This window comes from Gouania willdenowi, chromosome 15 (assembly GCF_900634775.1).
Source record: "Gouania willdenowi chromosome 15, fGouWil2.1, whole genome shotgun sequence".
NCBI classification, from domain to species: domain Eukaryota; kingdom Metazoa; phylum Chordata; class Actinopteri; order Blenniiformes; family Gobiesocidae; genus Gouania; species Gouania willdenowi.
In genome coordinates, this window is record NC_041058.1 from 24,037,333 (window position 1) to 24,051,831 (window position 14,499).

The 14,499-nt window shown below is 36.6% G+C and overlaps 1 protein-coding gene across 1 annotated transcript in view; it reads left to right on the forward strand.

The window, feature by feature from the left end:
• The window catches only part of wdr11 (WD repeat domain 11), a 90,105-nt gene that overhangs the window by 68,640 nt on the left and 6,966 nt on the right, over positions 1-14,499 (forward strand). Inside the window, exons 21-25 of the mRNA XM_028468664.1 lie at positions 887-949; positions 1,175-1,240; positions 4,950-5,139; positions 11,477-11,572; positions 14,081-14,246. Coding sequence (XP_028324465.1) covers positions 887-949; positions 1,175-1,240; positions 4,950-5,139; positions 11,477-11,572; positions 14,081-14,246 — 581 coding nt within the window. The remainder of the gene's footprint in view (positions 1-886; positions 950-1,174; positions 1,241-4,949; positions 5,140-11,476; positions 11,573-14,080; positions 14,247-14,499) is intronic.

Below are 14,499 nucleotides of genomic sequence, written 5' to 3' on the forward strand. Positions count from 1 at the left end.
AACATCTTGCTTACCACAAATACACAAAACATACATGTCATATAGATGTTCAGCTTGTGAATTTTAAAAAAAAAAACTAAAAAAATGGGGCTGACGGTGCAAATTTGTCTGAATGTGAAATTAATCTTAAAAACCTTTTCTGAATAATACATAATTTCTTGAGATATGCAAACACTAATTAGCTGAAATCTCCAAAATGGCGATGCCCACACTCAAAGGGATACTATTGTGTTTGACGATTAAAAGTTCATATAAATGACTAAAAAACAGATTTATGACAGTGATTAGTAACAAATTTTTATTATTTTCCTTTAGGCCTATTATCTAAAGTGCATTCATGTGATGGTTTGCATATTACTTTAACCAATAGATGGATATTTATTTATTTTATTAATATTTTTAAGTTCACCTAGATTAAGAAAGTTTACCAAGAAGATTAGCTGTTCGCTGTAACATTTGCTAAGCTCAATTGTAGAAAGATTTTTACCAGCCCTGGTTAGAACGACCTTCAATCCATTTTCTATTGTTAGCATCTAGCAGCAACCACTTAAGAATTCAATCAGTGCCTTCATGACTGTAAATCAATCCAAGCCTGGTTGTCGACAGCAACTCATTTTGTAAACATATCAACATACAGTAGGATCCAGAGAAATCAGCCATGAAACTGAAAGCAGTTATTTCTAGTCGTTTTTATTTAACTGTTGCCTGACACACCTGACTGAGCCCTGAGTGTTTAATTTATCAATAATCCCTTACTGGCAGTTTGCTAAACTGTGCAAGCCTGACCTCAGCGCCAATGTAAGTCTTACCATGATGCATTACTTTAACACAGCATGTTTTATTTTGAGGAAATTCATGTGGAACAGTTTGACCTTGTCTGTTTCAGTGATTACAATGAAAGAGGTGAGATAAAAGGTCTGATCCAGGAGCAGCTCAACTCTTTGTCTAAGTAAGATATTGCACTTTTTGAAGTTTCTCTGTGTAGATAACTGTTTGTCTAGTGACTATGTCTTGGAGTCACATTCCCATGATTGTTTGTGTTTAGTGAGCAGGGCGTTGGAGTGTGTTATCAGGTGAAAAGCCTCCTGCCAAAGCAACGCTGGCCCCGCTGTGTCAGAGAGATGTAATTGGCTCTGGCTGATTTGTAATTGTGTGTTTCTGATGGACTCCCCAGTGACATGAAGAGTGTGCTCCAGGACCCAGAGCTCAGTCTGCTGCAGCGCTGCCTGCTAGTGTCACGGTGGGTCACAACACAGCCTGAAGCTATCACTGTTTCAGAAAATCATCGTTCAGCGCAAATATATTTTTGCTAGAATTTTGCAAGTTTATATTTTCCCGAAAAGTTTTGTCAAAACTTATAAAACTTTGATTTATTTCAGTAATTCCATTGAAAAAGTGAAACTTGTATATTTTATTCATTCATTACACACAGACTGATATATTTCAAATGTTTATTTCTTTTAATTTTGATGATTATAACCGACAACTAATGAAAATCCCAAATTCAGTATCTCAAAAAATTAGAATATTACTTAAGACCAATACAAGAAAAGATTTCTAGAAATGTTGGCCAATACAAAAGTATGAAAAGTATGAGTATGGACAGCACTCAATACTTAGTTGGGACTCCTTTTGCCTGATTTACTGCAGCAATGCAGCATAGCATGGAGTCCATCAGTCTGTGGCACTGCTCAGGTGTTATGAGAGCCCAGGTTGCTCTAATAGTGGCCTTCAGCTCTTCTGCATTGTTGGGTCTGGAGTCTCACATCTTCCTCTTCACAATACCTATGAAGATAGATATGTTGCAAAATGTGAGAGTTTGTAGAATGTGATGTGAAGTTGTAAAATGTGATGTGAGAGCTTGAAGAATGTGATGTGAGCTTGTGTATAAAAAATCCACACACGTGAAATAATTTTAATGTCACAAATGATGAGAAAAAATGTATAGATTGATTTTTACATGTAAAATAACAGCTGGAAACTTGTAATCCAGCATGTATTCACATTTTTTAATTACTTGCGTAAATGATCATTTACAACCACAACTCTCCAGACTATTTTTGTTTATAAATGACTAACAACCTTTTTCTAATGATCTGTGGAGGCAAATTTCAGCATCCTGCCTTTACAGTGAAGAAAAATGACTTTGTTTTGGTCATATCACCGGCTGCTGCGCTAAAATTACACAGCACTCTGTCTCCAAATCCTCGCTTCTGATTGGTCAATCACACACATGGGAGAGCGGGGAGGGGAGGGGCCATTTCTACGAGCCAATCAAGAACAGGGGTACCATGGTCCTTAAACCAGGTACTGGTAGCTTTGGCACTGTGTGCAGGTGCCTAGTCCTGTTGGAAAATGAAATCTACATCTCCATAAATTTGGTCAGCAGCAGGAAGCATGAAGTGCTCTAAAACTTCCTGGTAGACGGCTGTGTTGACCTAAGGAAACACAGTGGACCTGAAACTTTACACTCAACCTCAAGCAATGTGGATTCTGTGCCTCTCCTCTCTTCCTCCAGACTCTGGGACATTGATTTCCAAAGTACATGCAAAATGTACTTTCATCAGAGAACATAACTTTGGACCACTCAGCAGCAGTCCAGTCCTTTTTGTCTTTAGCCCAGGTGAGACGCTTCTGATGCTGTCTCTTGTTCAAGAATGGCTTGACACAAGGAATGCGACAGCTGAAACCCATGTCTTGCATACGTCTGTGTGTGGTAGTTCTTGAAGCACTGACTCCAGCTGCAGTCTACTCTGAATCTCCCCCACATTTTTGAATGGGTTTTGTTTCACAATCCTCTCCAGGGCACAGGTATCCCTATTGTTTGTACACTTTTTTCTACCACATCTTTTTCTTCCTTGCAAGGTGTCAATGGTCGTCTTTTGGACAACTGTCAGGTCAGCAGTTTTCCCCATGATTGTGCAGCCTACAGAACTAGACTAGAGACCATTTAAAGGCCTTTACAGGTGCACCAGGTGTCTTCAATATTGAACCTCTCCACAATATTCTAATTTTCTGAGATACTCAATTTGGGGTTTTCATTAGTTGTCAGTTATAATCATCAACATTAAAATAAATAAACACTTGAAATATGTCAGTCTGTGTGAAATTAATGTATACATTATACAAGTTTCACTTTTTGAATGGAATTACTGAAATAAATCAACTTTTTCATGATATTCTAATTTTATGACCAGCACCTGTGGTATCAGTTGATCACTCAGTTTGCTCCATTTAAACCCTAATCCAGTGGTTCCGAACCCTTTTTGGATCGTGATGCCATTTTGATATCACTAATCTCTGTCGACCCCAAGACATTTTTTTCCAGAATAATTTTTTGATCAGTATTAGCTCAAATATTATGTTATACTGTGTTTTATTTGAACTCGATTTATATTTGAGAAAGTAAAAGTATAGAATACAGTTGTTTAAGATAGTTTTGTTTTAATTTTAGATAATAAGAATGTAATGATTCAAAAAAATGGAAATATACTATGTTTTAATCAGTAATTCATTTTGTTTCTTTCAGGCATTTTGTGTATTTTTGTTGTCAATTCATACATTTTATGTTATTTTTGTGTATTTCTAGTCGTCTTTTACAACTTTTGGTTAATTTTGTGTATTTTTGGTCACATTTTATATACTTTTGTGTTATTTTTGTTGTCTTCGAGTCATTTAGTGTATTTCTGTTGTCATTTTGGAAATGTCTCTGTTATTTTTGTGTGTGTTTCTTTCAATCATTTTGTTTGGTTATTTTGTGGGCCACACAAAATTAAACTGTGGGCCGCATGTGGCCCCCGAGCCTCCTGTTGCCCACGTCTGAGTTAGAGGTGATAAAATGAGCTTATAATTAGACATTTCAGGCGACTCCACATGGGGTCACGACACCAAGGTTGAAAACCACTGCCTTAATCCTTTCCACCATGTCTTACAGTCATCTGTGATTGGTCCCAACCTTTCTGACAACATTAAGCTGCTGCTGCAGCAAATATGTGTTCAGTATCTTTAAAATCCACATCCACACACTGGCTCAGATGAGAACACATCCTGTAATGATGTTATGAACTCTGAGCTGCTTTTTTTCCACAATGCTGTGAGGAAGATCCATTTGGAAAATGAGTGTTTTTAGGTGGTAAGAAATGGCCAGAAAATATCCTCAGACAGGCTTTTATTTTTAAATGATTCTGTCTCTGTAATAAAGGAAGCTTCAACGACAGAGGCAGCTTTGCTTTAAGGTGCTGTAGAGCTGCTATAGCCATATTTCTCTCCACACTATGGTTAATAATGGATGAGTTTGTCAATTATCTCCTTTGGACTCGTTACTCACTGGCATTTTCAAAAATACCCTTTTGTCCTTTTGGCTTAATAGGTTTTCTTTCAGGTTTTGTAGTATTTGCATTATCGGTTAAGGATTTATTTTTAAAGATTATTTGAATGTGTATATTGTTATATTTTAATCTCTCAAATCATTGTGCGACAAGTCACATGAACAGTAGTTAAATGATTGGTCAATGTTTGGGACTGTTGTGGCTGTAAAAGTGCAGTAGGATTCTAAAAGCCATAAAAAAGCCTGACATGAAATCTGGAAACAGCAGTCTTGGTTATATCCCATCTCCTCGTTTCCCTCAAGCTTTTAGCAAATCTGGCCTGAGCACCAATGTTATGTGCATCCTTTTTTGCATCTCGTTCTCAAAATAATGATCTACCGAGCATTGAATGTGCATTTACCTTCAATGAGAGTCAATAATTCTGCCGCCATCTCGTTTCTTTGTTAACTTTGCAGAGTAACCTAGCAACAACTCAGCGGCTGTGCAGATGTGTTAAGAAACCGAGGTAACATATGAGGACTGGGGTCGTTATCGAGTAGAGATCCAATACACAGTCTGACTCACTACTCATTAAAGGAAATGCCTTTAGGACTAATATTGTAATTTTGTGTTTAACTGTAGGCTCTTTGGGGACGAGTCAGACCTTCACTTCTGGACCATCGCCTCCCACTATCTCCAGTCATTTGCACAGGCTCGTCAGTTAAGTTTGTCCACTGCAGACGGACAGACCCAAAGTGAAGGAACCCACCCTCCACCTCAGAGCCCCCTGGACATCTGCCATGATACTCTTTGTGAGAGTTCCTCCTTCCAGGTCAGTAGTTAATACCTACTTTTGGTGTTTGTCCTCCTTAGGTGTAGACATATGACTGCTGCAGGTAAATATTGAAATGTTGATCCATTTATATATCTGTCTATAATAGGAGGGTTCTTTCTATAAAGAGTAACTAAATCCCCAAATCAAAAATTCAAATCAAACTAAATTTGTCACATACACAATCATACACAGTACAGTGTGCAGTGAAATGCATTGTGTGTCACTCCTCTGGATACTTATACACAAGAACACCAGTATAAAACCTAGTAAGCAAATACAGTAAGAATAAACTGTTAGTTAATGAGTTATAAATTGCTAGGATTTATAATTGTGCCTTATAGATAACTAACAAGCTGTTTGTTAACAATTTATAAATTACATGTTAACTGTATGTTAATGATTTATAACTATACCTTTATAAATTAATAATAGATCATGAATAAACTATTAGTAAACTACTTACTAATGACTTGTTAAGTATCACTTAAAACTTTAAATACTTTATTGGGACATTATTCTAATTTTGCAACTACAGTATTCCTTATTTACTAATGTATATAAAGTTATATAAGTTGGTTAAGAACTACAGTAAATGTCTGACATATGTAATTAACAAAGGTTACTGACTTAAGTATTAAGTTCCATTTTTCTATTGTATCAAATACTTGTTTTAATTAATTATTTGAAAATGTGTTTTTTTGGAATTTTTTAAATATTTTTTTATATTCGGTCTCTCACAGTTGAAGTGTACCTATGATAAAAACTGCAGACCTCTCCAGTCTTTGGAAGTGAAAAAACTTGCAAAATCGGCAGTGTATCAAATACTTATTTTCCCCACTGTAGTTATAAATAATTAACATACAGTTAACATGTCATTTATAAATTGTTAACTAACAGCTTGTAATTTGTCTATCGGCTATCTATAAGACACATGACAAACTAAGCAAATATTCAACAAGCAATGTATAACTCATTAACTAACAGTTTTACCAAATATATAAATATAAGAGTGTAATAAAGATAAAGTAAATTGTGTTTTGCCGTTTTTTTGGTATGAAATAGTGTTGTTGATTGATCCTTGGCCAACTCTTGTCATTTTAGTCAAGACATATTTCAATTTGGCATCGACCCTGAAAAACAGGAACAAGTGAGTCTGAAAATGGATGGATGTTATTACCCTTTATGGGTTGAAACGTGCTACTGCAATTACAGCTGAAGATCTTTACGCAAACATGACGGAAGCTGATGGGTCGGGTTCAGTGTTAATTTCTATATTTTGGGCGTTGTGCGGTAAATGAGCGGTAAGGTGATGCAATTCTATTAGTGCGAGAAAGATGCGAAAATGGATGCTGAGGTGGTGAATTTAAGGCTGGTCTCTGGAAAATTTAGAATAAATAAATGATATTTAAAAGTGTGAAAATGACTCGTACTTCAGCTGTGTGCGAGCACAGATCTGAATAGAATTTAAAAAACGGCTTCATTCGGGTTCGGATGAATTCGGGCCAAATTCTGTCGTGCTCGGCCGAAATTTTGAAGCCTGATTATAGCTCTGAGTAGATTCAAATGTTGCTATTGACTGAGATGGAGGCTGATGATGTATGAAGGTAGATATGTTGCAAAATGGGAGAGCATGTGTAGAATGTGATGTGAGAACTTGTGTGTAAAAATGTGAATTTGTATTTAAAAATGTGAAATTGTAAAAAAAAAAAAAAAATCCACACACGTGAAATGAATTTCATGTCACAAATGATGTGAAAAACCTGTGAACCTGTAGCGTTAAAATTTAAACCCAAAGAAAATATTCACACTTGCGTGATCTGAATGTGAAGTCGCAAAAACTATATTCACAAATGTGTAGACTGATATTTACACAGATGAAATGACAGCTGGAAACTTGTAATCCAATATTTACTCACGTTTGTTTTTTTTTTTTTGTTACACGTGCCTATCATTGTTTACAACCACAACTCTGTGGTTACACCTTCTAGAATCTTCTGCTTCAGCTTCACAAACTACCTTTCTCACTTGAATCTGTGCTGCTTGAGTTTTGCAACACATTTTGTGAGACGTAGTACCTGTTGGCCCCGCCCCTTTTGCTATTCAATCCAATCCACTTCATTTATTTAGCCCATTTAATCAACAAAAACATTTACAAAGTGCTGCACATGAGATCATAAAAACAATAAAACCAAAACAATGCAAATGAGCTCCATAAATAAGAACAATAAAATAAATAAAAAGACACATTGGACAACACAACCAGCCAGAGAATAAAAGTGGGTATTAAGACGAGATTTAAAACACTCCACGATGGGGGCTGACGTGAAGGGGCAGAGCGTTCCACAGCTTAGGGCCGACAACAGAAAACACTCTGTCCCCTCTGTTTTTACGGTTCGTCTTAGGAACCTCAAGCTGGAGCTGGCCCTCAGACCTCAGAGCGCCACTGGAGTGTGAATTTGGATTAGATCTGCGATGTACTGAGGGGTCAGTCCATTCAAAGCTTTAAAGGTTCCATATCATGCTATTTTTCACCCATCTATTATTAGTAGTATTTGAGGTATTTGAGGTTTATTTTCCCAAGTTTTAGCCTCTGAAAAGTCACTTTCTGAGCAACTCTACACAAACAGGCTGATTTGCGGCCTACTTATGTATATTCATGAGTGGGCGTGTCTATAGATGGGAGACTGACTACCTCCTCCCCGCACGGTGAAATGGCCAGAGGACGGCCCGCCCTCCTCCCACCCACTCCGTAGCTGAGCTCATGCTGATTTATAAACATGAGACAGAGCGTGGGGGCGGGGCGTTCATACCTAGACTGTAGAAAATACATACATAGCACTGCGTGAAGGATGCTGAAATGCTCAACTTTGTGGGCGTGTCTGTTTACATGTCAATCATGGCAGAGAGCTTCCTGGAGGCGTGGCTTCTCCAGCTCAGGGCCGCGTCAAATTCGTCATCAAAGTGGGAACGCGTCATCAAATTGGAGTGAGGTGTTTGGGCTCACCCTGCAGTAAGACAGGAGCAAATCACCCTCTAACTAACGATTGAGGAAATCAATCAAAAAAACACTTTGGGCATGTGTATGAAGCCCAAATAGCACTTTATGATGTTTAAAGCACAGAAAAGTTGATTTAGCTTAACATGGGCCCTTTAAAAACAAACAGCAAAACAACAAACAACTAAAATTATTGCGAGTATTGTGTAGCTATTTAGCATAGCATAGATTATTCTTTGGAAGCTTTATAGTATAGACTGGCTAATATGGCTCCACTATGTGGAGTGTTTCTGTGGATGAGCATTCCTGCATGGTGTATCATTCTGTCCAAAGTTTCATAGCCTGTTAATGAGGGTCCAGGCAGTGATTGCAAAATTGGGACTTTCAAAGGGACCGTCAGCATCGTTGCCGTCTTCATAAAAACGCTCCAGTGGCAGTAGCCGACGACTATAATTATTAACATCCAAGACTAGACCCAGCTCTCAGCTCTGCAGCTGCTGTAATCATTTAGTTTCTCCTGCAAGGATTCATTCCCATACTCGGAGCAATTCATCAACATAATGTTAGAAAGTAAAACTCTGAGATACAAACATGCAACCACACAAATATACAGTGTAACTTTAGCACCTATACCGACAAACAGATTTCTGTTTGAATTCATTACATCAAGTTGATCAAATTAAAAATAGACAAGATGTTGATAACCACATGAATATATAAGCCAGTTTAGGTTATATTGAACCTCCTAAAACTACCTAAATCTACTGCTATCAATCAAGCTATATCCAGGAACTTGTCTAATTATTTAAAAAAAAATATTTCAAGAAAAAGTTAAAACAACACTAATGTAAGGCTGTACTAATCCTCGGAGGACTGAAGTTAATGTAGGTGATTTATTTGGAATTGATTCTATGTTTTATTTATTTCTTGGGAGACTGATGATTGTATTAATCGGTGAATTAATGTTTTTTTTTTAATGCTTCTATTTGTGTTAGACCCCAGGAAGCAGACCTAATTAATATTAATCTATATTTTAAAAATCTCTCCCATGTAATAAAAAAATAAAAAGACATGTATACAGATCAAACTAGGTTCTATTTTTATTATTATAATTTATTAGAGAACACCATTTCAAAATAACGTGCATAAGAACAAGGCATGGTGTGGCTAACCTGGATAAATAAAAAAAAGAATGTCAAGGATGTCAATTGGATGAGGTAATTGCTTGTGTCAATACATCCAATGTGTCAGAGCATCCAATAAATCACCTCTGAAAGCAAGAAATGCGTACAGTATGTTATATAAAGTCTATAAAACATTCCAGGTGGAATGAGCCGAAGGAGGAAAAAATTATACTGACGCGATGTGATGTGCATGTGCCTACAAATAAAGTTTTATATTAATAATAATAATTGTAGTTAAAATCATATGATCATTGTGCAAAACAGAAAATCATTGGCTACAACACCTGTAACTGTTATAAAAAGAAATGCACTCAAGATGCGTGGAGACATGAGGTTTGTTTGTCACATACATATATATATATATTACAACTAATAGTACTTTATTACATATAGTGAAATAGCATTAGGCTGTTCAGCTTTATGTGCACAGTGTGCAGCAGGGGTGAAAGAAAGAAGGTAAATAATAGTAAATGAGCATTTAACGACAACCTAATGCTATATAAACACAGCCACAAAAACAAAGTTAGCTCGCTAACATACCTCTGATGAAGTGGTCGCTACAGACACGGGCATCAGCAGACTCTGCTCCTCCCCCACAGCAGACGTTGGTTTAAAATCCACTTTTTATGAGGTTGTCCTGTGCCCTTCATCAGAATTTAGCGCTCTCGCTTTGTCGCGATGCAGCAATGTGAGTGACGCCACGTGAATCAACAGAGTAGGCCATAGACATATATACAGTGATCCTAACAACAGCTCTAGGGAACGTTCAATAGCACAAATGTAGCAGACTCCCATCCACGTGCAGGATTTATTTTACTCTGTAATGGAATCTATTTCAAATGTAGCGAATTACTCTTACTTGAAACAAAATTTACTTAAGTAAAACTACAATTACAGATTTTAAAAAGTACTCAAAAAAGTAGAAGTGCACAAAAAAGCTACTCAATTACAGTAACGAGAGGAAATGTAATTCGTTACTTTCCACCCCTGAGAATGATTAAAGTACAACAGTTTGTTGAGTTTTGGGAAGCAAAAGGTGGATTTAAACCAGAGGTTCACAAATGGTGTGCCGTGAGGCACGTCCAGGTGTGCCGTGGGATTTTGTGACAACCATACTGTTCCGGCGAAACAGATCATAAATAAGTTAGTATTTAGTAAATTTCTCTTTAATAAAATTTAGAGTGAAAATATTTAATTTATATATGAATATAGTATAATATATAAGTAGTTCTGTTGAGAAATTGTTAAATTAGAAGTGAAATTGTATATATATATATATATATATAACAATATATATATATATATAACAATATATAATTGATATAAACACAAGGAAATGGTTTTAGGTTATAACAATAGACTTTTTCTGTTTGGTTAATGCCTAATTTTACAGATTACTTACCTGCATTGATTTAGTAAAAAAAAGTTTAAAATACATTTTTACCAAATTAAATGTACTGACCTGAAAATGTGTTTATTGTACTTTACCTTGTTTGATGAAAAATTATGAACTTATTTGCATTGTGTTTTGTGTTCAAAGGCTTTTCACCTTTCTTGTCACTGGTGGGAAATGTGGGAGGCCATGACGTTATAAAGACACTTGACACATGCATTATTATTGCAATATACAACTACACAAAAAAAATATAATTTAATTTACTACTTTGTATGCACTCATTTCATATTACAGAGGCAAACTCTATACTTAAAAACAATTCTTTAAAAAAAAAAGAGAGAGCGAGAACGCAATATTTTGCTTTTCCCGCGGTTTCACAGGCAAGAATTATAAGACTGTGACAAAGGCTGTAGGACAACATTAAAACAGAGAAACAGCGAGAGGGAAAATGGAGCGCTTTCTTGTATGGTCGATAACACGTGTTATATTCATATATATATATTTTGCACAATAGGTGTGCCTTCAGATTTTTACTTGTCCTTTGGTGTGCCTTGGGCATAAAAGATTTGGGAACCACTGAGTTAAACAATGATAAGCAAGGGGTTTTAATGTTCTTGTAAAAAATGATGAATGACATGAAATGAGGTGCAAACCCCATGTATTTGTGTTTCTTGCCTAACATGGGGCTCTCTTTATAAATGAACTGTGTTGACCCAGTAAAATGCACTAAACCAGTGATCTTGTCCCACTGTTGAACAGAAGTTTCAGCTGGATCGGGTTCGTCTGCAGGAGGTGAAGCGCTCCAGCTATGAACACACTAAGAAATGTGCCGACCAGCTCCTCCTACTGGGTCAGGTAAGAACTACAGCAACCCACTGCGTACTCGCTCATACTGCTGCAGGCATTCTAGTAGAATTAATATCATTGGGACGTGCCCAGTACTCCTCCTTTAACACCTAGCTTAGCAGTATTTTTTATTTTTCCCAAAACATTACATCCTCTTCACTAGATTGAATGCAATAAAACTAATGGAATATTGGCTGAGCAAGGAAAGAAAGTTCATTAATTGGAATATCTTTAAACATAGACATTCTTCTCCTGACTTGTTTTGGGCAAATGAGAAATAATAAAGCTGAAGATTTTGTGTATCGTTCACTGTAAAGAACTGATCATTCCTGCAGTGACATCTGTGTGTGCTTGGCTGGTCGAGGCTGGTATTTATCACTGTTTCTGTGACAAGGTTTACATTTCAACGTTTCAGCAGCACTCTTACACTTTTAGAGCTCGTCTCATCAAGTCCTTCTGTTGGCTGTGCCATCGCATTAGCCATTAAATGATGAAGATGAAAATGGCTGCTTCTGTAAAACAAGTGGAATTAAATTGCTGAACTCTTTTGTACCTGGTGATTAAAATGCACTCTATGCTTTATGATTAAAGCCCAGAATTACATGCTTTTAAGCATTTCATTCTATCCCAAGTATGGCACTGTAGGAGGAAAGCCATTATGTTAAATGTATTTTTTTCCCCCGCCACAAAGTGGAAGGGGGATATAAATTTGGGCTCTGTGGATCCATCCGTTCGAGTTAAAGGGGACAGCTTCTCTCAGAAACTGTTTAAGATGGGATAACCAAATAGTGGCTTCAGGGTATCAATACCTGGATGGAGTTCGAAAATGAGAAGTGCGCAATTATTTATTAGTTATTGCCCTTGTTCCATTTTTCTTTACTCTGTTTGAGTTTGTGTGTTTTGGCCTAACACTGTGGCCATAGTAGTCGGAAGTCGCCATCTTGAAAGCCTATGGTCTACTTGTAGTAGTGTACTGTTTGATAACACTCCTAAGACTGTTTGTGAAAGTTAAGCATAAACGGTGTGTTATATAAATCACTGCCGATCGCGGTAAATGTTAGCATTAACATATACATGGGTTTTCCCATGGATGTTAGCATGAAGCTAGCAGACTTTTTGTATAATGGTATTTTTATCCCCTGCCACAAAGTGTAGAAGGGGGCTATAGGTTTGAGCACCGTCCGTCTGTCCGAGTTAAAGGGGACAGCTTTTCTCAGAAACTGTTTAAGATAGAATAACCAAATTTGGTGTATGACTTCAGGGTATCAATACCTTGATGGAGTTAGAAAATGAGAAGCGCGCAATACCTTTTTTTGGTGTTAATGCCCTTGTTACGTTTTTGGGTTTTTTTTGCGGGAGATGTTAATGACTGTCTTCTTGTTATACCTGGTCTTTTCTTTCTTATCATTTCTTATCTTTTGTTTACTAATTTCATAATAATTTCCTTTTTCCCAGATTGAAGTGTCTTCCAACTTTTTTCTGAGTTGCCCACTTTAAAACTCTATTTTAAACCAGAAGTTATTTGTTTTTATTTAAATCATAATTCAGTTTTATATTTCAGTCTATATGTTTATTTAATAATTCTGTCTAAAGCTGATATGGGCAACTGCTGGCCTGGGCGCAACATGGGGCTCTCAGTCTAATTTTGTGATTTTCTGAAAAAATACAGAAAAACTGCAAAAATGCACAAAAAACAGCAAATCCAAAATGACTCTCTAAGCCATACATAATTACAAACAAATACATGGAGGATATGAAAAAAACACAAAATTAATTAATTAATTCTAATCTAAAAACACACAAGATAAGTAGAAATAAATATTTTTCAAAATTACACTAAAAAAATCATGCCAAAAACACACAAAACAACAACAAAAACACAAAATTGCACAAAACCAGAAATGACAAAAAGTAATTGTGGCCACAAAATTAGCGATGTATATCATGTGCATGAAGCAGTAATTTGTCACCACAAAATAATTATAACGTGCAGGAAAGTCATACCTCTACCGGTAAAGCCCCCTGGTTCTCAGTATTCTGCTTCTAGGCCTCTTTGTAATATTGGTTCCCTGCAATGCCATCCTTTTCAGAATGTCTGTAATTCATTCCCAGCCTGGAATAAAATTCAATCAATACTATCTCTGTCTTTTGTGTAGCTTTAGCCGCTTCACTGCTACCTTAGACCCATGTGCGCTCAATACCTAACTGTCCAGGAATGATAATAATTAATATTCCATGCACACTTTATACTTATTTCAAGCACACAAATGAGTTTTTTGTGACCACTAATTACCATTTTCTGCACACACTATTAGCTACTTTTTGGCCACAGTTTATTTGTTTATTTATTCATTTTGAGCATATCATGTCTAGGGCTCCATGCAGAATTACTCACAAACAACAAGGTGAAATAAAATACAACTAAAATACATCAAACTTGGTTAATTTTTCTAAATGCTGACATGAATGTTAACACATTTCTGGGGCCCTTATTCAACGTTGTGTTCCTGCCCTCAGACGGACAGGGCAGTGCAGCTGCTGCTGGAGACCTGTGCAGACAACCCCAGCTACTACTGTGACTCTCTCAAAGCCTGCCTCGTGACCACCATCACCTCCTCAGGACCCTCCCAGTCCACCATCAAACTGGTGGCCACCAACATGATTGCAAATGGAAAACTTGCAGGTAGTGTTTTACACCCAATATTAGCTAGCAATGTTGTCTTTTAATAAGCCCAAGCAATAACTTATAGACTTCTGCTAGCTCAACTTAATTTAAAAAGTGTTGGTTTTTATGTGTTATTGCTTTCAATCAAACCTGATTTTTTTTGTACACTTGTTAAGGTTTTATAAAGCTGTTTGTTCTGGTTGAGTTTGCACCCTTTGGGGATCTATTGTTTCCATTGTTGCTCCATCTTGTCTGATTGTGCTGTGTGTGT